We start from the raw sequence: 27,954 nt of genomic DNA, 5'->3' as shown, positions 1-27,954 counted from the left end.
TTCATTAGTCCATCTTTTTACAGTCCTTAATACAGGTTTAGCTGATTTCAGTTTCTGCCTGTAGGGCGGTATAAGATGAACCAAACAGTGATCAGAGAGCCCCAAAGCTGCCCGTGGAACAGAGTGATATGCATCCTTTATTGTGGTGTAACAGTGATCCAATATATTACCGTCTCTGGTGGGACATGTGATGTGCTGTCTGTATTTTGACAGTTCACGGGAGAGATTTGCTTTATTAAAGTCCCCAAGAATGATTAAAACAGAGTCCGGGTGTTGTTGCTCTGTCGCTGTGATCTGATCAGCTAGTTGTTGTAAAGCCGAGCTCACATGCGCTTACGGAGGAATGTAAACACTGACGAGAATGAACGAGCAAACTCCCGCGGCGAGTAGAAAGGCTTACAGTTAATGAAAAGCGCTTCTAGATCTGAACAGCACATCTTCTTTAACACGGTTACATCTGTACACCACTTTTCGTTGATGTAAAAGCAGGTCCCGCCGCCGCGAGATTTTCCTGTTGATTCTGCGTCGCGGTACGCTCTGACCAGCTGAAAGTCCGGCAGATTTAACACGCTGTCCGGTATGGCGTCATTCAGTCAGGTTTCCGTGAAACACAGAGCAGCAGAGTGTGAGATATCCTTATTTGTCCGGGAGAGCAGAAGGAGTTCGTCCATTTTGTTGGGTAGAGAGCGGAGGTTCGCCAGATGGATGCTAGGCAACGGCATTCGAAATCCGCGTTGCCTGAGCTTCACGAGGGTGCCGGCTCGCTTCCTGAAGCGCTTGATCAGCGCAGCTGCTCCGCCAACTACTATGTCTAGCAAAACATCAGAATAGTCGAAAACCGGTAATATATCGGGTGATGTGTAGTGCCGAATGTCCAGCAATTCATCTCTGGTGAAACTGATTGCAGGGATATAACTAAAGACAGGACAAACTAACAAAAACACAAAAACAACTGCAGAGCATGCCACGGAGGCCGCCATCGTCATCGGCGCCATCTTGACACTATCTATTCCAAGAATAATAATTTAATATACTTGAGTAGTCAAAGCCGCCATTAGTTACTGATAATTGATGCATATGCTTATCATACTGCAAATTACACATGTCAAAGTGGTGCACATTGAATTCTCTTAAATTAAACTTGCCTGACATTCTATAAAGACCTAGATGACTCAGAACATTCATAGACATACAATAGCTTGGATTCTAGATTTCTCCCACACTGCCCAAAGTTGTAATTGTTGCTGTCTATCTTGTGAATGATTATGATTGTGAAGTGAATGGAGAAATTTACCGGTAAGGGTTTGGTGACTCCGATTCGTACGGCGCCCAAGGCAGTGCTCTTCAGGACATGAATGGCCAGAGCCAGACTCGCATGGCTCAAGTCAGTCCCGTTCACGAACATCAACAGGTCGCCTGGCAACAAGCGGCTATCTCTCTCTGCCAAGCCGCCTGCTACTAGAGAGCGGATCACTATCACTGCACGCCCTGGGTTCATGGGGTCCTGAGAGAGTTTCAGAAAGTGACAGCGCAAGAGAGAGAAGAATAGTAATAAATTAGGAGACACTGCTGCCATGTTGTAGAAGGATTTCAAACCAACTAGGACTTGTAGAAGATTTTCAGGGATCTTAATTCAATATAATACATATAATTATGCCTAAACAAGACGACATTATTCTACAATTATTATTTTAAAAGACTATGTGAAATAACTGTGAGTTAAAAGCTGCAGTAAAAGAACTGAATGAACTATTTAAAACTTGAAGACCCTGCATATATGGAAACGATCTGTTCAAGACCTAGAAATATACATGACAGCTATTGATCATTCTATATATGGTAAGGAACATCTGTCTAAAAATACAACAATACATATATGGAATTATGTAACCAGCTCCAGGCATATATATATATATCTGTGTAGAAAAGACATTCGGGAGTTGCCTTTGCAAACCGTAACTCGGCTTTGTTGTTTGATCAATAAAGTCTACTGGCTTCAAAACCTCTTTAGCAATTTCTTTTGAACAAGGAAAATTCCACAACAGACTCCTCAAACCAACTGATATGGGGCTCATACTCTGCTGCTCCCTTCTTGTTGTAGTATTGGTACACACACACACACACACACACACACACCTGGTAGTCTAGTATACTGAATCCCAGACCAGAATCGCCTTTCTGCAGCTCATAGACTTGAATCTCGTCCTCCCACATGGCCTGATAGGATAGCACAGGAGCTTCTGTCTTCCATTCATCCTCTCTGCGTGCAAAGAGACCCCCAAATGACTTCTGCTCGGCCTGTGAGAAAAAGTGGATAGAAGGAGAAAAGAAAAAGAAAAAGTCAATATTATTTTGCAGTAAAGCATGAGTGGAATCATGTTTCCTCATTTGAAAAAGGACAGCAGTGTTAATTTGTTTAATTTGCTATTTTGTATACTTCATTTTATTATAATGTTAATTGGGAATACTCTGTAACACATTATTTTATGGTGCCTTTATTACACATGTTACATGTACTTACTAAAATAGTAATAAATTATGCATAATTACATGCAAGTAACCCTAAGCCAAACTCTAATCCTAACCTTAACCATATAGTAAGTACATGTAGTTAATTATTACTACTCGGTACTTAAATGCATAATTACACTGTAACAAGGACACCTTAAAATAAAATGTAACCGAATAATTTTATTCTTATCCTCATCTAAGGCATTCCACAGTCAGTACCTTTTTATGCTACTTCCACATTTTTTTTCCTTTGTTATTTTTGGAACTTCACTGTATAATTGCTCATAAGAGATTGACAAGTATGTTTATAATTTTTGTCCTTTTGTGTTACACAGAAGAAAAAGGGTCATGTGAGTTTGAAACAACATGTGTGTCAGTTAATACCCTTTGCCAAAAAGGAGTCCAATTTAGCATAGTTCTAATAAACAGTATTTCTTATGCAAATAATATACTTCAGTGCTAACTGAATGTTATATTTTTATGCATGTTATTTGCAATAAATGTATTCACATTTAAATTGATATTAAATGCAATTAGTTGAACTTTAGAGTTCTTATTGACCCTCTTAAGCAGGGTATATTTACTATAAAATATGGGTGAAGTGTACTGCTGAATGTACTGACAACCATTTATGGTAATTAAAATATACCTTAATATCATTTCTATTGAAAGTTTTATGTAATGGATTTTGAAATTGCAATTTAGTACATGTAAAACATATGAACTTGTAATATGTAATATCAAACAACAGAGTTGGATGAAGTGGATTAAAGCCCTGCACGGGTCTCAAATTTAGCCCGTCTTTTTCACCTTTTCCCAAAAAAAAAGCTTATAGCCTACAACTGTTTCAGCTATTAAAATAGTTCAGTTTTGTATGTAATGGAAAAGTGATTATATTTCGTTTCGTTTTTTTATAAAGTAAATTTAGAAAAACATTTGGAGTATTTTCTGTTCGTTAAATGTAGGTTTATTATTATTTTTATTTTTTTTAAGTAAGGGCCAGCGGCAGACAGTGAATTGATCATAGCCTATAGCCTATGTTTGATCAATTTAGCCTTCTCAAATCATCAGGACTTGCCTAAAATAAAATCTACATATAAAACAGTTCAAGTATATCCCAATGTTAGTTTAAATGTTTAACCTATATAAATGTGCGCTGTTAGACTCATATCCAATCGTTTGCGGAGAGTGGAAGCTGAAGCTCTGCAGGACATGGAGGCGCCAGTGCGATCACTTGCATTTTTTTCGAACAGTGGAAACAACTTAAAATACGCAGTCATTTTTGCTCAAAAAAGTTAAGAGTAATACATCATTCTAAACTGTAAAGCTGTAAACTGTAAAGCTAGTTTTATTTGTGTGCACTCACAATATCAACAAATATTTGCTTTTATAAAATAAAAAAAACAAACGCTTTCTGCCGTCTCGGTCTTGAACAGGAGCGCTTCACAATGATGAACCTAAACTCAGACATGATCAAAATATATAGAAAGCTTTAAATGACTATTTTAAAACTATTTTATAAACTCTTTCATTATGTAATCTGTGCATTTCTCTGTAAAGACACATCCAATTAGGAGATGGCCAGTCATTTTTTCATCACTATAATTGATGGAAGGCCCGATTATAATTTGCGTTTTATTTTATAATTCCGAACAGTTAAAACAATAAAACACTAATTATAATGGCATATATGAAAACTTTGTACTATAAATGTATAGCTGCTTTTTCTGCTTTTTTTGTTGCTCTGTTCTGAATACCTTAAAATTTACAGGATTTGCTGCAACGCAATTTTGTATGATATGTTAATTATTTATATTTTTTATCCATGCGGCAAATGCTTTAAAAAACAGCTTTAAAATTACTCTATTGCATTCCAGATGCTTTTAAAGTCCTTTTCACTATACATTTTACGGGTAGCTGGAATGTAAACATTGTCATGAATTCGTTGTATTCCCATTTGTAAAATAGCCAACAAATTAATTGTTGTAGGCTAACCCGATTTCATGAAAGTGCGTATAGCATGAATTTCTGCTTCTATTTGGCTTTGGCATGCAAAAGACTGATAAATTCATAATTAACGGCATGGGTTCAGTCCAAATGTTTGCGGGGCAAATCTCAGATCAGTCTGAGCACTCATGGTACGCACTGTGCGTACAGCCCTACACCTGCAGGCGCCACAGACTCGGACGGTTGTCGTGGTAATAAACACCGTAAACAGCAAACGTTCGCGTGTCCGGGCTTAATGCGCATATCCTAAATGAAAAGCATTTTAGGGGGCCCTTGGCTTTTGGGGGCCCAAGGCGGTCGCCTACCTTTGCCTAATGGGTAAGTCCGCCCCTGCAAACAACACACTACAGTTAAATTCATAATCAAGTATTTTACATGTCCTTTGTATGTTAGTCTATACATCAAAATATAATGATTTAAAATGTAATTTAAAGTAAAATGATCAATTTGACATTATTACAAAGAACAATTTTTGGTAACACTTTGGAATAATGGTCCGTTGTTAACAAGTAACTATGCAGGAAGTAATAGGTAGTACTTAATTAACACATAACTTAATACTATTAACTAATAGAGGAGCAAGATTAACTAAGCAAGTAGTAGCAAATTTAGGACAAAGGTAGTTCTTTATTAGATATTTGATAATTACTAAATAACAATATCCTCATTGAGAACTACTTGCGAACTATGACCAGTTAATAAAGAATAACCAATTAATTGCTAATCACAACAGTAACGCCTTAAAAGTGAACAATTGGGTTATTTGTGGAAACTAATTTATGAATTTGATATCCCCCAAATAAGTTGGCTGCATTTTAAAATTGTGACTCTTACCAAAGGATGGACGTTCTCTGTTTATTTCAAACTTAAACACAGAATAATAATAAAAATGATAATTCACTTAAAAATGTTAATAATTAGGAAGTGATGCAGACAAGCTCATGATTTAATTAGTTCACAATTATGAGCAGTGTTTCGTGTCAGTTCAATATGTATCCCACTCCAAAAGACCTACTGGTAAAATATCACTAGTGCTTCACACAAATATGACTGTACAGTATGTGTCAGATATAAAATATGTTAAATAACTTATTAATTTACTTGTGAGTAATTACTGAGTGGTTAAGGTGTTTTTCCACTTTAAAATAATGGTCCAGATTTAAAAAAAATGTATTTAAGTGCATTATGTGCTTACAATTTAGTACAATACTATTACACTTGTACAATACAAATGCACACTGACTACAGCGAAGCACATTTCTTTTTCACAAGGGCAGTGCATTGCACAAACATTTAAACTTTTCCTTTAAATATCATGATGCACAGACACAGGAAACCTTTTCATTAAATTCTGCTAGTAGCTCCTTGAGCGTGAGTTGTACATCGACACCATCATCATCTTCCTCTCCGACTGTGGGTAGGATGAGACGACTGCAAACCACACAAACATTCACAGGAAGTTCCCTCAGCAAGCTCACAACTTCCTTATGTGTCTCACCAATCAGAGAGAACCTGTTCACCTACAGACAGAACAAACACATCACCAAACACATTGTTCTGCTGAAATGATCCTCTGGGCTTTTCTACTGACAGGAAGGGCTATTTTTAAGTAGCTGTCATGATTGATATTCATGTGCAGTCAGCACTGAATAAAGTGCTATGCATAGAAAACAGAATGCAGAAATAAAGATGAGCGCTTTTAGTTATTTTGCATGCATGTGTTAGCAGGCTTTATGATAAGGGATTACAACAGTGTAATCTATAAACAACAGTATTATCTGTGCGTAATGCTTGTTTGACTTTGAAGTATAACCAAATATAATTTCCATTAGCATTTTTAGGTAAATACATTTTATAGTAGTGTTTGTATGTGTAATGTGAGATATTCTACATGACTATGTGGACACCCCCTTTCAATTATAATATAAAGTGAACCTCTAGCAGCTCGTCTCCAGGCCTTATGATTCCTGTCTGTCCAATCGGACCCTCTGGCAGTATGGAGCAGATATAGTGATGACCTTCCTTAGTCTCCAAACTCACACAAAGACCACTACTCTCAGTGAACTTCTGTACCTGCGCCACCTGCACGCACACACACACACACACACACTGTAAATATAAATGTATTAGCATATTATATATATATATATATATATATATATATATACTGTATATATTGATATACAAATATACAGTAGACATGCACATACATCATAAACAGGCATATAAAGAGACACATACTGAACATAACATATGCTGACACACACTCAAAAATCTACACACACTCTGTATATATATATATGTTATTATTTTATATATATATATATATATATATATATATATATATATACTGTATATATTGATATACAAATATACAGTAGACATGCACATACATCATAAACAGGCATATAAAGAGACACATACTGAACATAACATATGCTGACACACACTCAAAAATCTCAGCCACGGAAATTAACTGTCAGCTAAACAGGACAGAATACAGATGAGACGCACCATGACTTCATATTGAGGACCCAGTTTGCTTTTCCACTTCTCCTTCAATATTTCCTCCTCTTCATCAGACAGTTTGCAAACTAAAACAAAATTCCCAAGCATCACACAGCTAATAAATAAATGACAACATGACTGAAGAGAACAGACTACAAAAGACAATATTTTCATCATGTCAGTTACATTGTGATAGAGTCAAGATTTGTATTTCACACTTTATTTATATCTATGTTAGAAATCACCAAGCAAACTAAAGAAATCTTAAAGGAATATTTTGGGTTGTTTACAGCTTAATGTCTATAGACAGTATTTGTGACATGCTGTCGATTAGGGTTGACTGGACAGCAGAAAAAAATCGTAAATGTAAATAAGCTAACAATATAATGGTGTACAGTTAGGAAAGCAAAATAAATAGAATTATCAACTTTTAAAAGCATAACGTTTCAAAGGATGAAATGCTTGTCATATCTTGATGTCAAATTCATACAGTGTTTTGGCATAAAAGCTCGAAAAGACACCTTAAAAGACAACACTTAAAATGTACTGACCCTCAGGCCACCCAAAATACAGATGCATTTGTTATTTATAGGAACAGTTTTAGAAAAATTTAGCATTACATCATTTGCCCACCAAGGGATCGTCTGCAGTGAATGAGTGCAGTCAGAATGAGAGATCAAACAGCTGATAAAAACATCACTATAATTCACCAGTAACCCACACGACTCCAGGCCATCAATTAACGTTTTTGGACTGTTTTAGTCTGTAAATATCTGCATATTTCACTCCTGATTCAGACAAGACAACTTTTCACTAGAGAAAGCAATATTATGGCTAGAGGATTTGTATTTTAGCCAGAATCAACGCTTTGAAGTTAAAAACATCCAAATTATGATTTTGTTTATTACAAACATGCAGTTTTATCAGCTGTTTGAACTCTCATTCTGATGGCACCCATTCACTGCAGAGGATCCATTGGTAAGCAAGTGATGTAAGGCTAAATTTCTAATAAATTAAAATTCTCTGCAAACAATGCTTAAATCACAATTATATCTGTATATTATAGTAGATACCTGAGGTGCAAGTCAAAATGAGTGGCGGTGATAATAATGGTAAATAAATCTGTTCTTACACGAGGACTGGTTTCTATTCTTCATCTTGGACTCTAAATTACAGGTTTGCGTTGACTCAACTGAGGTCACAGGAAGAACAAACAGAAACAGAAGCTGTTATTAGAATCAAAGTAGGGTCAAATAGTTACTAAGACTTCACACAGAGAATGGGCCAAAGTGAAACTGAACTCATGAATCAAACACAGTGTGAATGAGTGCAAATAAACAGAAGTGGCAAGAGTTTCACTAACTGCACTCTCTGTTGAAGTTGAGGTCCCGGCGTTCAGTATAGAAAACTTTCCTTGGGGGCAGAACTGGCTTTGGCTCTGGTAGACATGGAGGCAGTGGAGGGGGAAGGAGACCCAGGGGGGTTAAGGGTCTCTGAGAGATTGTGGACATTGTGGGGGTTGTTTGTGTTCCAGATGATGAGCCCTTTCTCCGAATAGAGATCTCCACTTGTTGGCCAGTGAGCAGGATCTCCTCCGCTTTCTGTATAAGGATAAAACAGGTAATTATAACTATTTAACATTATATTTGAAAGGCATCCTTTATCATTTAATGGCTCTGAACTGCTAATGGTCATGCTTCTGTTTAGTTTATCATTAACAACAATTAGAGTACATGATTATAACTGTTTTTCACAAAAAAACATTATAATATAACATTATAATTATTATAGTGTCACATTTAGCTTAATCATTATTTAGTGTGAAATAACACCAGATGATGTCTGTGTCTTTCAGAATTTCTGCATGTTAAGATAAATAGTTCCAATCCAAAACAACCATATGCTAACACAGTTCAATTTTTCTCTTCAGAGCTTATGGCACGCATTGATTTTCATGCTAAATAGCTCTTGCTACAACATCAGTACTGAAAATATTGATGCTTCAGGAATGATTGGCCCAACCCCAGACGCTTTATCCCTCTATTTTACCACAAAGCAAGCAAGCATTTTTCAGAAATGTGCCTAGTATACATTGTAATGACGTTGTTTGTGATAATTTTGACCGTGGCAAATCTTATGTAGAAAAATATAATAAAATAAATTACAATAAACATCAGACAGAAGTGTATTTCAACAGTGTGCACACCAGTCAGAGAGTCTCATCATGTGAAAAGTCATTGCATTATTTAATGCTTCAAATCTGAGGTCTCTAAAACCCCAAACATAATTAATGCAAAACTTTTCATCGAGGACGTTTGAAGTGTGTTATGAAGCAAGTTGAAATTCTCTTTATAATAAGCTCATTAGAAAAGTCATGAAGTATTAACCCGATACTTCAGTGTTGTTGTTTTTTTTTACCAAAATGACACTGAAACCCCAAACAGAGGAAGAGGGTTGGTCTAATGACACATTTACACAAATACAAACACATATCTAGTGACAATGTAATTAATCATACATACATAGTACTACCATTCTACCTAAAACAAACACTATAATCTAAACAGCCTTTCCACGCACACACACAACAGAAACAACAACAGGATTATTAATTGCTATAGCATAATTTGCTACAACATAATTAGCAATAAATTGCTTAAAACCACTAAGAACTACTGTTTAAATGTACATGCACACACAAGGAAAGTAAAGAGATGTAAAAAAATAAAATAAAGATCTGTATGGAACTCACAGCAATGATGCCATCTCCAGTGTGAATTAGTCCATCCTGATCCACTGCATTTTCTTTCAGTATGCTCTTTACTTCAAATCCACTGGACTCTAAAACGCCGAATATTCATTTAATGTTTACATTTATCATTCTTAGACTGAATGGGAAAAAAATATCTAGCTGAAATAAAAAACAGTAAGGAATCATACCTTTGTCCAGGTTATTCAGAGATTTGGAGATGTTGACGCCCAAACCATTTTTGTTGTTACTGAATCTGACATTGAACTCTTTTTCCTTTTTCTCTACTAAATCCTGCAGAAGGGTAATTCTTTGTTCACTATTGGCACATCAAACAAGACATAATAAAGCAGCATTTATGATAACAACATGTAATCAAGATTAAGGATTTAAAAAGTGTGATTAAATTTCAAATTTTACAACAAATTCTACTGTATATCTCTTTCTATTACATTGACACTCTCACTTAACCACAAACTCCTTGCGTGTTAATGTCAATGTGAATGTCAAACAATGTTTGCTGATTGAGTGTGAGTGTGTTTAAGAAATAATTTCAGCTTAATAAATTTTAAATATAATGTTTGTCACATTTTATTAACCTTCATGTCATCCCAAACCTGTATAATAATTTTAAAATAATTTTAAAAAGGACAGTTCACCCAAAGCTGTTTGGTTATCAACAATTCTTCAACAAAATATCTTCTTTTGTGTTCAGCAGAAGAAAGTCTTCAGGTTTGGAATGACATGAGGATAAGTAAATGGTGATAGAATCTTTATTTTTGGGTTGACTGTCCCTTTAAGAATTGTTACGCAGCTTTTTTTACCATACAATAACAGTTCACAGTGACCTTAAAAAATGACAAAAACACCACAAAAGCAGCATTAATGTGGTGAAAACTGCAATTTACTGAATTTGTTGTGTTCTGTGGAAGAATGAATGTCAAACATGTACAAAAAATACATGAATGTGAGTAAATGATAACAGAACTTTATTTTTTGGGTGAGCTATACTGTTTATATGACATATGTGTATTTATATATATATATATGTGAAAACACACACACACACACACACACACACACACACATACAGAAGCATTTTGCACCTGTTTCTTTTGAGAGTCCAGTTGCTGGGCGATGGTAGGTGAGAGGGCACCATCAGTGGTTTCCCTGGCAATGATAAGTCTCACACAGGAACCAGCAAGACAGAGCTCACGTGCCACTTCCTCACTGCCCATGGCGGACACATCCACATCACCAATTCTGAGGAGAAGATCGCCACTACGCAATCTCCCATCCTGTGTGCACAAACACACATCCACAAATGTCAAGGCATTTGTCACTCTTCTGAATTTTAATCAGTTTGTACAATCCACAAATTAAATCATTTAAATAATGGTGTACGTGAATCCATGATGATTCTCTCATACCTTTCCAGCTACACCATTAGGTAGGATGGTTTTAACCATGGTGCCAGTACTCCTCCCTCCAATGATGCCAAAGCCTAGACCCGATCCGTCATTCTGCAACTCTATATGATGTCGAGGCTGTGGAATCAAATTAAATTAGTGGAATAAGCCTAATTATAATACAGGAGAGACTGGGGCTAGTTATCACACTTACTCCAGTTAATATCAGGGTAGGTTTATTTTTAAAAGTAATTTTCTGTATAAGCAAATGTCTTAGTCATGGCTACAAAAGCTGTTGAATTATTGAATACAAATACAATTCATTTACCACATGTTGACCTTGTGTGCCACATTAGCAGGGAATGTCACACTTTATTGGGTAGGTTGTCAAGGTGGAACCTGCCATTAACAGCATATTATTGTTCCCTATCGATAATTCACTTGTTCTGCATCTGCTAAAGACGCTATGGGAAAAAGCCATTTTTCTCCTGAACTGAAGCCATTGGTTCGTGCAGTATATAAAAAAACTAACCAATGGCGTTTGCAACAGGATTCTCAGATTTCTTCTCCTTCAGGGATGACAAACTCTACGCCAGGGGTGTCAAACTAAACTCCTGGAGGGCCGGTGCCCTGCAGAGTTTTGTTCCAACCCTGCTCCAACACACATACCATATAGTTTTCTAATAAGCCTGAAGGCCTTGATTAGTTGGATCAGGTGTGTTTAATTAGGGTTGAATCTAAAATCTGCAGGGCTCTGGACCTCCAGGAACTGAGTTTGACACCCCTGCTCTACGCTGATTCCGAAGCCTGCTTGCCGTTGACACACCTTGCAGCTGGATTGGGACCTCCTCTGCTCGGCCTCAGCGACGCAGCAGTTCCGGTCCATTTCCCCTGCCGCCATCCGGCGATTCTAAAAGACCTTACTAAAAGAGCTTGGCGTTGTTGCAAATGCCACGCCGCTACTGCGGTTCATGCGGGTCTCCCCTGCACGCCGATGACGGCCTCACGGAGTGCGTTTCCTGCTTGGGGAAATCCCACGCGGAAGCTGCGCTCACAGGAACTGATTGTTCTCACTGCGAGAACTTCAGTCTCGCCTCTCTACGCTCGTGGATCGCTTTCTTTTCAGAGAGCGACTCCGCCCCTTGCGCCCTCCCGTCTTCTTCCTCCCAGGGACCTGTGAGGAAAAAACAGCGGGGCAGAGGACTCGAGTGTCCAGCTGCGAGCGAGCTCACGACGGCCCAGATCCCCCGTGCCTCGCCCTCGCCTCAGAGAGAGAGTTCACCCGTCCTCTTCTCCCAGTCTGACCAGCGTCCCTCTGTCGGCACGAGCGATCTGGTCTCGTTTGGGGGTAGTGAGGACGAGCTGCCCGATGACAGCATGTCATTGACAACCTTGGACGTAGAGGAGCTGTTGCGCTTGGAAACCGACCCCACCACCTTGCCGTCGTCCACACCCAGCGCCGCCAAAGACGGGATGGATGCCGAGCTTCTCCGTATCCTCTCGAAAGCGGTTGAAGAGCTGAGTTTAGAGTGGTCTCCACCAGAGGAGCCCTCTCACAGCCGTCTGGATGAGTGGTTCCTGCCGGGGTGCCATCAGGCCCCTTGTCAGCATTCCTCTCCATTCTTCCCGGAGGTCCATGACGAGCTCACCAGATCATGGTGCGCTCCCTACACCGCCCGCCTCCGTACTTCCGCTTCATCCGCCCTCACCTCTATCGATGGCGCTGAAGAAAAGGGGTACGACAAGCTGCCTCCCCTGGACGAGTCAGTGGCCACGCACCTCTGCCCGCCCACCGCTATCGGTTGGAGACCAAAGGCTGCTCATCCGTCCAAGCCATGTAGGACCACTTCAGTTCTCGCTGGATGCGCCTACTCTTCTGCTGGACAGGCAGCTTCGGCACTACATTCAATGGCGGTCCTCAAGGTCTTTCAGGCCAAGATCCTCGCCTCCACGGACGAATCTGGCCTGGACCCTGCGACCCTCAGGGAGCTGAAGAGTGCAAGTGACCTGGCTCTGCGCTCCACCAAGACCACCGCTCAGGCGATCGGGAGGTCGATGGCCAGCCTTGTGGTGCTCGAGTGCCATTTATGGCTGATGCTAACGGAAATCAAGGACACGGATAAGGTACCCTTCCTTGAGGCTCCAATCTCCCCCAAAGACCTCTTCAGACCAGCGGTTGAAGGATTCGCCGAGCGCTACACGGAGGCACAGAAATCGTCTCAAGCTATGCAACATTACCTGCCAATGTGCTCCAGCTCCGCTGCTGCCTTTAGTCGCCCTAAGTCTACGCCGACTCAGCAGCCCGTGGAGCCAGCACCTGCCGCCGCCGTTCAGCCTGCTAAGACTCAGCAGACGCGAGGGTGCTCCCGCTCAGCCAAATGCTATCCCCTTCCTAAGCGCCAGGGACCCCGACCCAAGATAGCGTTGGACCCGGCGCCCCAGGCATCTTCCTGATCTGCGAGACAGCGGCAAATTGAATCAAGGAGCGGACATGTTATCAAGGAGCAATGTCCCCTCAGAGGAGTGGACCCTCCATCCGCAGATGGTTCAGAGAATCTGGGAGAACTTCGAGGTAGACCTCTTCGCCTCAGAAGACAACTCTCGTTTGGTCCACAATTGGCCCAGCCTCCTTCTTTATGCATTTCCCCCAATCACCCTGATCCCACAGGAAATCAAGCGAATCAGGGAACAGAGACAGAAGGTTCTCCTGGTGGCCCCTCTCTGGAAGAACCAACTGTGGCTATCAGAGTTGACCCATCTGTTGGTAGCGGCCCCTTGGCCCATTCTGTTGAGACGAGATCTCCTCTCTCAAGCGGACGGGACAATATGACACCCTCAGCCTGAATTGTGGGCCCTACACCTCTGGTCACTCGACGGGAGCCTTCAAGCCTCCCAGAGCGAGTTTTAAACATGATTTCGGAGGCTAGAGCCCTGTCTACGAGATGCCTCTACGCCCTTAAGTAGTCTATTTTCTCCGCTTGGTGCCTAAACCGCGGCGAAGACCCTTCTACCTTCGATCTGTCAGTGGTGTTGTCATTCCTGCAAGAGCTGCTGGATAAGGGACGCTCCCCATCCACTCTCAAGGTTTATGTAGTGGCTATAGCGGCATCACTGTATACCGGACAGTTACAGCGGATGACTAACTCAATTCTAAATGATGACATCCTTTGAACAATGAATTTAAACTTCTGCCATCTAGACGCAGATTTGCATTTCCGTATTGTAGAACTAAGCGGTATAAAAACAGCTTTGTGCCACCAGCTATCACTCATTTGAATAAGGATAGGCCTTAGGAACATTGTTATTTATTAATTTTTTGGTAATTTATTGTTTTTAGTCTAGGCAGTTTTTTAGTGATGCTGGGAACATTAAAGCACTTTTATCATATATGTTGGTTAATGTTTGTGGTGTCTGTAAAATGTGAAAGATGTGAGAACTCATAACACTGCAAACCTAGTCTACCTATGGGTACAAATAAAGTGAACCTGAACCTGAACCTGAACGGGCGCTTGTGAAGGGCCCGATTCAAGACTCGCAGATCCAAGATAGGTCGAAGGCCACCGCTTTTCTTGGGTACGATGAAGTAAGGGCTGTAAAACCCCTTCCCCATCTCGGCTGGAGGGACTGGCTCGATTGCATCCTTTGTCAACAGGACAGCAATCTCCTTGCGCAAGACAGAGGCATCTCGGACTGCCACTGAAGTTTCGAGAACGCCATTGAACTTGGGAGGTTGCCTGGCAAACTGAATCGCGCAGCCGAGTCGAACCGTCCGAATGAGCCAACGGGACGGGTTGGGCAGCGCAAGCCACGCCCCCAAACTCCGTACGAGTGGCACCAAAGGGACAGTCGACATACCCGCAGTGATGCAGCGATGGGGAGTTGAACTGGGTGGCCCAGAAGGCGTCGCGTTCTGAGTCATCACAGCAAAACTCCCCGTGTCCCCAGAGGGACTGACCAGAGATGCGTGGAGAGGCATTGCGTCTCCGAACCGTGACCTCTCAGCCACTGGCAATAGGGGGCGTCGTGGGTGAGAGTGAGGAAGCAGTGTGTCGCTCACTGACGACCCACGAGCCTTGCAGCCTGGAGGAAAAGGAAACTGCTCTTTTTTTGAGAATGTGGTTACAGCTGGTCGTTGAGCCAGCGGCGGAACAAAAAGAAAAGGAAAAAGAAGATTCTCCGCCCGGCCCTCCTCCGGGGGAAGGAGCGGCGCTTTCTCCGCCACCTCCTGAAGAGCAGTCTCCCACATCTCCTGGTTGCCCTGTCAGGGCTGCTTCATAGTCTTCTTAGAGGACTTAGCGGCCGGATGCGACACGGGGGGCGTCGCTGTCAGTTGCTGTGCGCAGCTCCTGCATCAACCTCAGGTCGGTACTGCATTTGTTTTAACGCCTTGGCTTGGTGTACCTGCAGGATAGCCATGGCATGCAGGGTAGAGGCAGCCTGGCCCGTGGCACTGTAAGCTTTGGCAGCGAGAGCCGCCGACAGCTTACAGGCCTTGGACGGGAGACGTAGACGATTCCTCCAAGTGGCGGCGTTTTGCAGGCACAGGTGCAACAGAGGACAGGAAACGACCGCATCCAAAAGGACACGGACGAAACGGCATCTTGAAAAAGATGCGAATCATCCGTGATTTGCTCTTTTAGCTGAAGCCAGGCAACTGCTCTTTTAGCTGAAGCACCCAGGGGAATCGCTGATGACAGACACCGCTGTAAAGTGCCGTAACACCAACCAGGAACAGCCCTCCGAACACAAAGATGAATGGCTTTGTAGTGAATATATAATATCAACTACTCGGGTCCAAAGCAAAAATCTGAAGAGTGGATGCACCTGTCGCATATTTATACCTGTATGCACGGGGAGTGACTCAGGTATGCAAAATACAAAAAAAGAATAACAAAATATTTAATGAAACAGCAAAAGTGTACAAAATACCAATACTAGATGTTTGAAGCATAGAAGGTTCAAAAGAATAGAATGTATTTGAAATAGAAATCTTTTGTAACATTAGAAATGTCTTTTGAATAGCTGTTACTTTTGATACATTTTACTGATCCCCCAAAATTTTGAACATTGTATTTTTTAAATATTATATCACTTGTTTTAAAAATGTAATTGTTTATTATTTAAATTGACTTTTTTATGATTGATTTTACTTTTTTATTTTCATCTATTGTGTTTCCTGTATTGTGTTTATACTCAGTATAGTATTATTACCATTGATAGTGACTTGAGATTTAAAAAAGGCTCAAACCAGTGTGTACAATGAAAAAAAATTGTTTACCCCCAAAAAATATTTTCCAAAATCTTTGAACCCTATTTATATATACATACCATTCAAATGCTTAGGGTAAGTATGTTTTTCCCCCAAACAAACTAATACTTTTATTTAGCAAGGATGCATTAATTAGATCAAAAGTGACAGTAAAGACTTTGTCACATTGTTACAAAAGAAATTCTAGATCAAATAAATGCTGTTCTTTTGTGAAGGATCATGTGACACTGAAGATTGGAATAATGGCTGTAATTACATTTAAAAATATTACTGTTTTACTGTATTTTCTATCAAATAAACACAGCCTGAGTAGGCATAAGAGACTTTCAAAAACATTCATATATTTAACCAACCCCAATCCTTTGAACAGTAGTGTATTATAATAGTCTTGCTAATAGAAGTAGACTCATTTTTATTTCCACCATTACCAGGAGACCATCTGCTTTCCCTTACTCTGCTTTCACAACAAACAACAAACATAAAAACCTCACATAAAAAGCTAATGTATAACATTTAAAATGTTAGATGTACTGCACTTGTGGTAATGCAATCAAATTACTCTGTATCAATAACAGATATAAGCTGCATGGTAAAATGGGCCAGTTATATGGCATTACAGTATAAAATATGAGGCAGCTCTAAGACACTTCAGGGGCACATTTAAAATCTCTTAAGTCTATTTTACACATTATGTTAAGTATATTTGGGAAAATTTAAGAGATACAATAAATATAAAAACAAAGGTTTTTAAGTAGACTTACACTAAATTGACGATAAAGGCCGGAGAGATTTTTAGGAAGAGTGTGGCTCATCTGTGAGGGGCTGAATGATGGTGTTGGTTCTCTGGCTATAATTAGGGTTACCACAGAAGCAGCTTCCTGAAGGACCTGGACAGCTTGCTCCTGTGTTACAGAGGATTTAAACAGCTTGCCATTCACTGCTAGAATCTGATCACCCTCATGTAGACGTCCATCACTAAGACAGAAGAATAGGATAATGGATGGTTTCAAATCAATCTATGCCGCTGTCCAAAATAATGCACTTCAAATCAATTAAGTTACGGTATTCTGTACTTGCATCCTTGTCAGTTTATACCTGCATGCTACAGAGTCCCGCTGAATCTTCTGTATGAAGATACCATGACCTCCACTGCTTTCAGTCTCCAGACCAATAATGCTGATGCCTAAAGCACTTTCACTCTTCTCCAGGTCAAAACTAAGCACAGTCCGACCCTGAAAGAGCAATAAATACAAGAGATAAGAAAGAATGGATTCAAACTGTTGGTTTTAGGAGATGTAGTGTTGGAATTATAGTATTTCTGAAAATTTGACACGCATCTCAGTTAGTTTAAAGGTTTTTGTTTTCTGAGTTATGGTGTTACCTGGGCCATGGACTGCAGCACTGAAATGTTCTCTGTGATGAAAGGATCAAAAGTCACATGATTGAAGAATCGACATCGGTCATTGCGCCGCTGGGCCGAGAGGTAGGAGTCTCTGTACCTCAGATTGCATGCAGGGTGGGAAGTGCTCACACCATCTGCATCATCACTCATAGACTGAGATGGAGGCATTCTGGGGGAAACCTGTAAAACACACAGCTAGAGTAATATAGCTGGGTTGCACTAGCTGTATACTAGACAATATTAAGACAAGATTTATCAAATAATATGGTGTTTACCTTTACTGATCCTTGTGTACTTTAGTTTTGGGGCAAGATTTACTAACAGCTTGCGCAAGCGCAAATCGTTTTTTGACGTTAAAATAGTAGGCTACTGTCATAATTTACTAAAGACACGCCGTGAAGAAATAGCATTGAAAAGGCATGGTCACAGAGTTATTTTTCCGGCTGACATTATTGAATATACATTTGTAGGAGTTTCACTTTCAGATGCAAAATTTATGGGATGAGAGTATTAAAATTAATCACGCAACATAATTTACTAACGTTTGCGCTCGTCAAATTACTGGTATTTGTGCCATTATTTAACACCCCAAAAAAGCATGTCTTAAACTATTTTGCACCTGTGTCATAAGTACATCACCCGCACCTGATGAGCATCGGCTCTGCTTATTTGTGATTATGCTAATTTGTGCTGCGCTTGATATATTGCATTGGTCGATATGTAAATGAGATGTTGTGTCTGTGTTCTTTAATTTGTGTGGTTGTCAGTAACTCACCCGCAGAAATTTCCATGCCCATCGGCGCTGTTTTGGAATTGCGCTCTCACGCTAATTTGCCCTGATTAGTAAATCTGGCCCTTAGTCTTTTAAATCTCTCATGTCACTATTAACAGTAATAATATATGGAGTATAAACACAATACATGAAACACAATAGATACAAATTATCATACAATTTTTTTAGATTAAAATAATAAACATTTAATTTTTTTAAACAATTTATATAATTTAAAAAAATACAGTACCACTAAAAATGCTGGGGTCAGTAGAACTGATCTAAAGTTAGTAATACAAAAGATATTTATAGTGTCACAAAAGATTTCTATTTCAAATCAATACTGTTCTTTTGAACGTTCTATCCATCAAAGATTCAAAATTTTAAGCAGCACAACTGTATTCAAAATTTTTGAGCAGAAGTCAGCATATTATAATAATTTCTGAAGGATCATGTGACACTAAAGACTTGAGTAATGGCTGCTGAAAACAATTTTTTGACATCACAGGAATAATTCAAAAATATATATATATATATTCAGATAGAGAACAGTTATTTTGAATTGTAATATTTCACAATATTACCGATTAACTGTATTTTTCATCATTTCATGAAGCCCCGTTGAGCATAAGAGTCTTTCAAAAACAAAAACAAAAAACAACATACTGGAAATATATACATAGACAAACAGCTGGTAGGAGAACGTGACAAAGAAAGAGCAGTGTTTAGATTTGTTTCATGCTGGAGAGCTGCTAACAGCTGTTATTCACATAATGGTCTCTCCTAAAATAAAAACAAGTGTAAATGTGAACATTGCAATAAAAGTCTAAATGATTTAAGTCTGTCGGGCAAAGCATTAGCTCATTGTTATAATTCAGTCAGTCTGCCAAAAAAACGTTTATTCTAACTTGGTTGGTCAAAAGCTTGAGTATATATTTAGCTGAAACAAAGGGTTATATTTCAAAGGGTTATATGCACAAATATTTAGTAGGGTACAAGCCAGGGCCATCGCTAAAATTGATTTAAAATATTGTGCTTTTTAGCTGTTTTACTCAGTTACTGTATTTAAGCTTTAACTGACTTCAGAGTGTTAGTGCAACAGACTTAACTGCAGAAAGAGTACGAGAGAGTGTCTGTCACTTTCTATTTGACGTGTGGTGGTCAGGTTTAACATACTAACATTTTTCTTGATTAAAATATAAAAATGTTTTTTTCAAAGGTCAGGTTTAGGGGCAGGAAAAAGAAAACCATTAGCTCAGTTTAAAAGTCCAAATGGAAAGTCAAAGGAAAGTCCTCACCATTACAGAAACGTGTGTGTTACTTGTTGACCCCGGCCTCTCTCCCTATTCAGCACAGATTAAGTGGTCAGCTCAGGTAAGTAGCTTATACAACCTCAGTTTGGTCCTTGCTGCTGTTTAAAGAGAATCATCTCTCTAAATACATCACACACATGATCTTGCACTGTGAGCTGTAAGGTCTTATATAGATAGGTGTGTGGCTTTCCTAATCAAGTTCAATCAGTATAATCAAACACAGCTGGACTCAAATTAAGGTGTAGAACCATCTCAAGGATGCTCAGAAGAAATGGACAGCACCTGAGTTAAATATTTGAGTGTCACAGCAAAGGGTCTGAATACTTAGGACCATGTGATATTTCAGTTTTTCTTTTTTAATAAATCTGCAAAAATGTCAACAATTCTGTGTTTTTCTGTCAATATGGGGTGCTGTGTGTACATTAATGAGGAAAAAAAATTTACTTAAATGATTTTAGCAAATGGCTGCAATATAACAAAGAGTGAAAAATTTAAGGGGGTCTGAATACTTTCCGTACACACTGTAAGCACTTACCAAGGGTACACAATCAGACCTCTTCTTACAAATAATATTCAAGTATGCAAATCTATATTTTGATTTAGAATGCTCATCTGAATACATTGTGTATTATGTTAAAAGGGTATTTAATCATGTTAATAACTGTTGCTTCAAATATTATTTATGAACCAAATGTAATCTTTTAATTCAACGTATTAAAACAATATTTATGCTGATATATTTTCTGATGAAATTTGAATCAGAAGACATTATATTTTTATTGAATACATTACAAGCTCTTGAGGATACAGCGAGACACTTCCAGAATTAATTCTTGAAAGAATTAATTGTTTGGCAACCAAAAAGTCAAACAAAAAATCTAAACCCATTTCAAAAAGATGACAAAAACTAGTGTACAAAAAAGGTCTATCATGGCTGACCATATGCCTCAACAGCAGGCAAACAGCACAGCTGCAATTCTGTTTTTATTCCTGCTCATTGAAACCTATAATTAAAATAAGCGCTTGAAGTATAACCAGTGTAATCAACTATTTTCCTTTATATGTAAATGTCTCATTACATTTGCTCCCAAACACGTGGTTGAAAAAACAAGCCTATTACATCACAGAATGCAGAAAGGAAGTGATAAGCTTGATTAAAGAATGACTCATATAAACAACTTATGCTTGTGATTATCCATGGCAAGTGGCCAGACCAATGCACAATGAGCACGAGGATTATCTGATATATAGTTTTGCTGAAGTAGCTACATCTCATCGCATATTAGTGAACCCATAAGCATGCAGTTTTTCATGACAAACAGCCAGTTTAGTGCTTCATTTATTGGAGTTGCTCATCTGGCCTCTGCTGCTCCTCTCATTTTGGCCTGCTAGAAGATTTGAACATAATCAATTGTGGTTGTACCAAATAAATCTGAATGTAACATCTACCTTGTCTATTTTTATGATGATATCTGAGAAGCTAAATTACCTGAGCTGCTCTTTGAAAGCTTGGGATAACACAGGCCATTTTCAAAAGATCATTTCCCATCATTACTCTGCACCATAACACACAGATACACACACACACACACACATACATATAGCTCACATACTGTGTGAACCCAGACTACCTTTGAGACTCTTTAACCTAGTATCCTTGAATAACCTCTCATGTCAGCCTCTCACTCATATCTGCTGGGCTTCTTTGACCTCTTTATGCTTTGGAAATATAGTCCCCTGGGTCATTGTGGTTTTAAACTAAGCACAGTAAAAGTCAAATGTCAAATACAAGCTCAACTTGAAGTTCAACGCATTGAACAATTTTTACTGGAATATTCAGGGGAATATCCAATACAAGACTCAGTCTACAGCATTTATGCTTAAAGGGGTCCTATTATGCTCTTTTACAAAGTCTTGATTTTGTTTTGGGGGTGTACTAGAACAGGCTTTCATACTAGGATGTTTGAAAAACACATTGTTTTTCACATATTTTACGTTATTACAACACCTCTCTCCCCAGTCTGGCATGAACGGCTCGAATAGTTCCTGTATCAAATGAATGCCCGGCTTCTGATATACGAAATGTGCAGTGATTGGTTAGCCGGGCCAGTGTGTGTTGTGATTGGTTAGCTGGGCCAGTGTGTGTTGTGATTGGCAGCACTCAGCGCCTGGTCGGGAAATTTCATGCTCCTTACCATAGCCGCCTGCGAGCTTCAGTGTAAATATTGCGTCAAAATCAAATCAATTTGAGCATGATTTAAAACCGGATGATTGTAACCACTCTAAGTTTGTCTGCCTTGGGAAAGCTAGCGTGTCTCCGACATAGTGATAACACTTGTTGCCTTCTCTAGTGCAGCTCAACGAGGTCTCGTCCCATTCGTCGATATTTGTGATATTAAAAATATCTCCTTTTGAAGTGGACTTTGAACTTTGTAACTTTGCAGATCTTTTTTATGCTCAAACAGCAACATTACAGACTAACTAAAGTTGAAAAAGTGAAAAAGCATAATAGGACCCCTTTAATGATTATTACCACAAAAAAAGTCAACTTTCCCATCGTTTGTTAAAAAAGAAAAAAAATCACAGTTACAATGGAAGACTTAAAATGGAAGTGAACAGGGGCTATTTTTGGAGGATGTAAAAGCAGAAATGTGAAGTATAGACCTTATGCGCCAGAGAAACAAGCACGCAGCCATCTTTGGAATGTTGTCTTTGAACTTCTTTGAATGTCTTTGCAGTAGCTCTGTATATTTCTTTGGCATTGCTGTCAAAGAGTAATTAGCTGGTCAAACTGATTTACTTATTGTAGAGTTAAATATATAGTTCAGTCATGAAACTCTAGATGGTGCATTCTGACGGGGTGTTAACGTAACTGATGATATTCAGAGAGTTAAACGACTTGGCACAAGCTGATTGGTTCATGCTGCATATGCAGCCAATGAGCTTACTGCCTTGCATTTATATGGCTGGCTAGCATTCACTTGACATTCCTGCAGCGCGCTTTCAGTGTTCTCTGAAACCCTACAGCTTCCCCAGATCCACCTGAATAGATCTGCTATTGGGTTATTTTATATGCTATTTGTGCAGCAGCAGCATGTCTTAAATACTCACGGCACCGTATCGCCATATGCATTGGCAGTAGCAAGTTCCTGTACTTGCTTGCAGCAGCAGCAATAATCTACAACTACCGCAATAACTAACAGCAGCAGCAATTCAGCAGCAGCAGTGTAGCAGATCTGTTCCACCAAGACCTAATACATTAACACTGTCATTTCCATGCTAAAATCTTCATTTACATTTACATTTACATTTACATAACTGATGATATTCAGAGAGTTAAACGACTTGGCACAAGCTGATTGGTTCATGCTGCATATGCAGCCAATGAGCTTACTGCCTTGCATTTATATGGCTGGCTAGCATTCACTTGACATTCCTGCAGCGCGCTTTCAGTGTTCTCTGAAACCCTACAGCTTCCCCAGCTCCACCTGAATAGATCTGCTATTGGGTTATTTTATATGCTACTTGTGCAGCAGCAGCATGTCTTAAATACTCACGGCACCGTATCGCCATATGCATTGGCAGTAGCAAGTTCCTGTACTTGCTTGCAGCAGCAGCAATAATCTACAACTACCGCAATAACTAACAGCAGCAGCAATTCAGCAGCAGCGTAGCAGATCTGTTCCGCCAAGACCAAATGCATTAACATTGTCATATCCATCACCATGCTAAAATGTTCAGAGAGTTGTCATGATTGAACGAAAGTTATCATGTGCATTGTAATGTTTGAAGCAGATGTCATAAATTTCACTAGACCGGGAAGATTTTAAAATGAGTGGTTCATTCAGGTCTGTAAGGTCTTAACTTCATGCTGTGGAAATACAAACCAGAAAGCAGAAGACAAAAAGCTACATAAGGTCTATATAATTTTATAAGTTAATAACTAAGGTATCATTCTTTGAACAAAAAAATTCTGCTGTCGAAATGCAATGATCTAAATAGGAATATGTGCTAGGTGAAAGGTGAAACATTTCTCCTAGCAGATTTTTCAAATGATTCAGGTTTGATTATTTCAAGATTTTCAAACTTTTAACATCCAAATTGGCAACTTTGATCAATATAAGTTGTTTATTTTGGAAGTGACCTCAGTAAGCGATATTTCATGCACTATTGATAATGAACAACAAACCTTCTTAGCTCACGAAATTTCAAATAAGTTTAGCTACTCTGCTGTTCATTATTTGAACTGTAAAGTTGTTTAAACCACAATTTTTTAAGTGTTCTTTATGGTTAATAGTGATTCATTGTCATGGCAACAAAGTTGTAAAAATTAGGTAGAACTTTACACAGCTTTTCATTTCACACGAAAATCATGTTAACATGCATATTGCTTATGTCTTGTGGCTTTACTATTGAATCAAACTATGGACTGGCCCCATTCACTTTCATTTTAAGTGCCTCACTTACCACAATATTTTTCTTTTTTAATGCAAACATTCTGCCACAAATGTTGTCACTTGGGCGTGATCTGAAATATTCCTTTAAGAAAGGTTTGTATCATGTTTTTTTTCAACTAATAATAGACCCGGAGCCAGAGATGATGTAAGAGGTGAATCAAAGCACTGTTCACATCAAGGAATATCTGAAATGATGCTCCCTGGGTGTATAAATGCCTTATAAAATATATGTGCATGTAAATGTCTATTTCAGGTAATAGTGGTGGAGCTGGATATCAGCATAAGATGTACTTTTGTTCAATTCTGCATTTCGCAAGATTCAGTTATGATGTTAATGACAGAATCATGCTGTTTGATGTATCATAATTATGCAGCTACTATCAGCCATAATACATAATATGATAATTTCTATGATAATTGACATTTCTTTACTGAGTTTAATTTAATAAAAAAAATTTTTAAATGATGGTAAAGCCCACTGTTTAATGTTTTGGCATATTTTAGTGTTAGTGTATGCTTTTTTGTAGAATATCTGAAATGATGCTCCCTGGGTGTATAAATGCCTTATAAAATATATGTGCATGTAAATGTCTATTTCAGGTAATAGTGGTGGAGCTGGATATCAGCATAAGATGTACTTTTGTTCAATTCTGCATTTCGCAAGATTCAGTTATGATGTTAATGACAGAATCATGCTGTTTGATGTATCATAATTATGCAGCTACTATCAGCCATAATATGATAATTTCTATGATAATTGACATTTCTTTACTGAGTTTAATTTAATAAAAAAAAAATTTAAATGATGGTAAAGCCCACTGTTTAATGTTTTGGCATATTTTAGTGTTAGTGTATGCTTTTTTGTGATGCACTGTGGTGATGATGATGATGTTGATCTCTGACCTGTTGTTTCTCATGCTGTTGTTCAGTCTCTTGCATGTTGAGTATCTGGTGAAACAGGGGACTCTGTAAGACACTCTTGAGCAGACTGAGTTTTTCCTCAGCAGGCAGTTCTCCCCTCTTCTTCAGTCTCTGCTGCAGCCGCTCCACTGCCAGCAAAGCACGCTGTGTGTCTACACACACACACACACACACACACACACACATAAATATATTAATAAAATGGGCAAATGCAATGACATCAGCTCATAACCCACATGAGAGTGTATACAACAAGCTACACGTAATATTCATACATCCCTTGCAAATATTTTAATATCATAAATTGAGAAAGAAGACAGATTGAGACACATGATATTGTGGTAGGATTTCATACATACCCATCATTTTCAACTCTCTGAGTACTGTATTACTGCCACTCTCTTTTTGACATCTGCAAAAATACAAGCACATTCATGCCAGGGCCTTCAGACATAATGGCAATTAAACTCTTGAAAATATTCAAGACACAAAACAACAGAAACAAACAGATTTGTCCCTTTCACATCCTACTCAAAAGGGATTTGCGTGGATTGCAGCATCTTAATCACTAACTGGCATGCACACCTGACAGTCCTTACCTGTGACAGCAACGGTGACGTTTGGCATGAAGTGAGAGCGACGCAATTTGGCAGCGCTCGCCGTCTACCTCTGTAACCGATGACAAGCTTTATGAATTGCATTGATGGTTCACTTCATATCTCGCTGATCGCTCTGATAACGCCTGCTGTAATCTGTTATTCATGCTGATGTAATCTGGGTTGGAGTCTCGCACCTCTACGGGAGGTTCTCGCGATCTGCACGCGCTCATCGTGTACTGCGAGAGCGCTCGTGTTTGCGCCGCGCTGCTCCGGTAATGCGCTTACCGGGGAGTCTTAGCAGCTGTAAACGGACTTAAACTGTGAACGACGGTAATTACCCGGGACAGATGTCCTCACAACCTACCTGATAGGGCTGTAAGCGCCTGGCGGTGGCCGGTGTTGTGGACAACAATAGTAACTAAGAGAAAACAAAGCAGGAGGGTTATTTTAAACGGGTGAATCACAGAGAAGCTGATAGATGTGTAAATATGAAAATATGTAAATAGGCTACAGCAGTAGTTCGGAACCAGAGGGCCTCGGCAAACCTCCAACGGGGTCGTAAGATTTAACCTAAAAAAAGTCATATCCTAACACGCTAGGAATCATGCATTTTATTTGTTTAAAGACAAATTGCATCAAGTGTAGCCTACACAAGTTTATTATTTTCAATATAACATCAGGGTGCGAATTACGGGGCTATAATTAGAGACCAAATGAGGTTAAAAAAGGTTTACGTTTCAACCACAAAAGCTCTTTTACAATTAGTGTGCTGTCTGCATCGGTTTCACAGAAAAACTGCACTGCCAGACTTATCAAGTTATTAGGCTATACATTTATACCTCGCAATATCACAAAAAAAATCGTTAGTGTTTTGTTTAAAACGTCTTTAAGACAGTTGAGGGCCACTATTAAACCTGATGGCGGACAAAATAGATGAAAACATTAGATGATCAATATTCGTTGTCCATTATAATTTTACAAATGTTGCGATTTTAAAACAAGTTATCCATTATTAATAGAGCATGTGCTCTGTCTCAAAGATACGGACAACAACAGCAGTTTACTCAAATAAATCCGATAGCCAAAAATAGGTCAAATCAGCACGCTGGTTCAGGTGTAGCCTAACTGACAGCTGCGATGCCGTTTCTTGGATGTTTTATCGCTTGTTGTCTATCAGTCTTCATTCGTTACCGTAAGGATAAATAAACGCTGAATTCTCAGCCCACATTTACCTTCAGATCAACAGGTTTCCCCCGCAGCTCATGAAAAACTGCTTTTCGAGGACGCCTCATCGGATGATTAAATGCCGGGGGGTCAATTTTAAACATTTTCAAATGTCGAAAGTCGCATTAGAGACAGCCAACATTATTTAGACAGCCTAGGCTTTGCGTGAGAGTGATAACTGGCTGTCACCGCGCATGTCCGCGATGCACCTTTGATCCTCATGAGTTTAATATGGATGTTCAGGCCTCTCCCCCCTCATTTAATGAAATAACAGAGACATCAGCTCTTATTACTTTTGCTCATGAGAGACATTTAAATTGGTGTTTGTCCACAAATTATAATTTGCCAATGTGATATTTTCTATTATGCAATATTTTCCTATTACGATAGTAAAACCTTTTGGAAGCTAACGGCAATATGAATAAGCATTAAATAACTGCAGGACCATTCCATAAAAACTATTTCATTGTGTCTCTCATAGCGGATATAGGCTGTCCAACATATCTGTAAATGAGCACTTTAACACTGTAATTCAGATTATTCAGCATCTCCTTCATTTTATTCTGAATTTTGTTTTGCAGAATTATGGTAAAATGCTTTAAATTATTTTCACATCTGTTTACACGTAATTGTGACAGAAATGGCATGATAACTTGCAAATTTATAAAAAAGAAAAAACTCAACATACATTGAATGAATACACTGTAAGTAGCCTATTCAGGACCTTTGTGATGACATTTGAAATTTAGGCACTTCCTTTTTCTCTGAATAATTTGATTGGAGTCCATGGGAAATTCAATTTGACATGATTTC

The 27,954-nt window shown here is 39.0% G+C and overlaps 1 protein-coding gene across 1 annotated transcript in view; it reads right to left on the bottom strand.

The window, feature by feature from the left end:
* LOC107548306 (multiple PDZ domain protein) overlaps window positions 1-26,006 on the bottom strand; it is a gene marked incomplete at its 5' end in the record, with an annotated part of 63,253 nt that extends 37,247 nt beyond the window's left edge. Inside the window, 17 exons of the mRNA XM_016228937.1 lie at window positions 1,295-1,504; window positions 2,137-2,298; window positions 5,856-6,038; window positions 6,454-6,600; window positions 7,033-7,112; window positions 8,159-8,218; window positions 8,390-8,627; window positions 9,779-9,867; window positions 9,967-10,069; window positions 10,882-11,073; window positions 11,206-11,322; window positions 17,215-17,428; window positions 17,549-17,685; window positions 17,835-18,035; window positions 25,301-25,470; window positions 25,678-25,730; window positions 25,918-26,006. Coding sequence (XP_016084423.1) covers window positions 1,295-1,504; window positions 2,137-2,298; window positions 5,856-6,038; window positions 6,454-6,600; window positions 7,033-7,112; window positions 8,159-8,218; window positions 8,390-8,627; window positions 9,779-9,867; window positions 9,967-10,069; window positions 10,882-11,073; window positions 11,206-11,322; window positions 17,215-17,428; window positions 17,549-17,685; window positions 17,835-18,035; window positions 25,301-25,470; window positions 25,678-25,730; window positions 25,918-26,006 — 2,445 coding nt within the window. The remainder of the gene's footprint in view (window positions 1-1,294; window positions 1,505-2,136; window positions 2,299-5,855; window positions 6,039-6,453; window positions 6,601-7,032; window positions 7,113-8,158; window positions 8,219-8,389; window positions 8,628-9,778; window positions 9,868-9,966; window positions 10,070-10,881; window positions 11,074-11,205; window positions 11,323-17,214; window positions 17,429-17,548; window positions 17,686-17,834; window positions 18,036-25,300; window positions 25,471-25,677; window positions 25,731-25,917) is intronic.
* Between the last annotated feature and the right edge of the window lie 1,948 nt (window positions 26,007-27,954).

The sequence above is a fragment of the Sinocyclocheilus grahami genome, unplaced genomic scaffold, assembly GCF_001515645.1.
Source record: "Sinocyclocheilus grahami isolate Dianchi unplaced genomic scaffold, SAMN03320097.WGS_v1.1 scaffold346.1, whole genome shotgun sequence".
NCBI lineage: Eukaryota > Metazoa > Chordata > Actinopteri > Cypriniformes > Cyprinidae > Sinocyclocheilus > Sinocyclocheilus grahami.
This window is presented reverse-complemented; position numbering and strand designations above follow the sequence as displayed.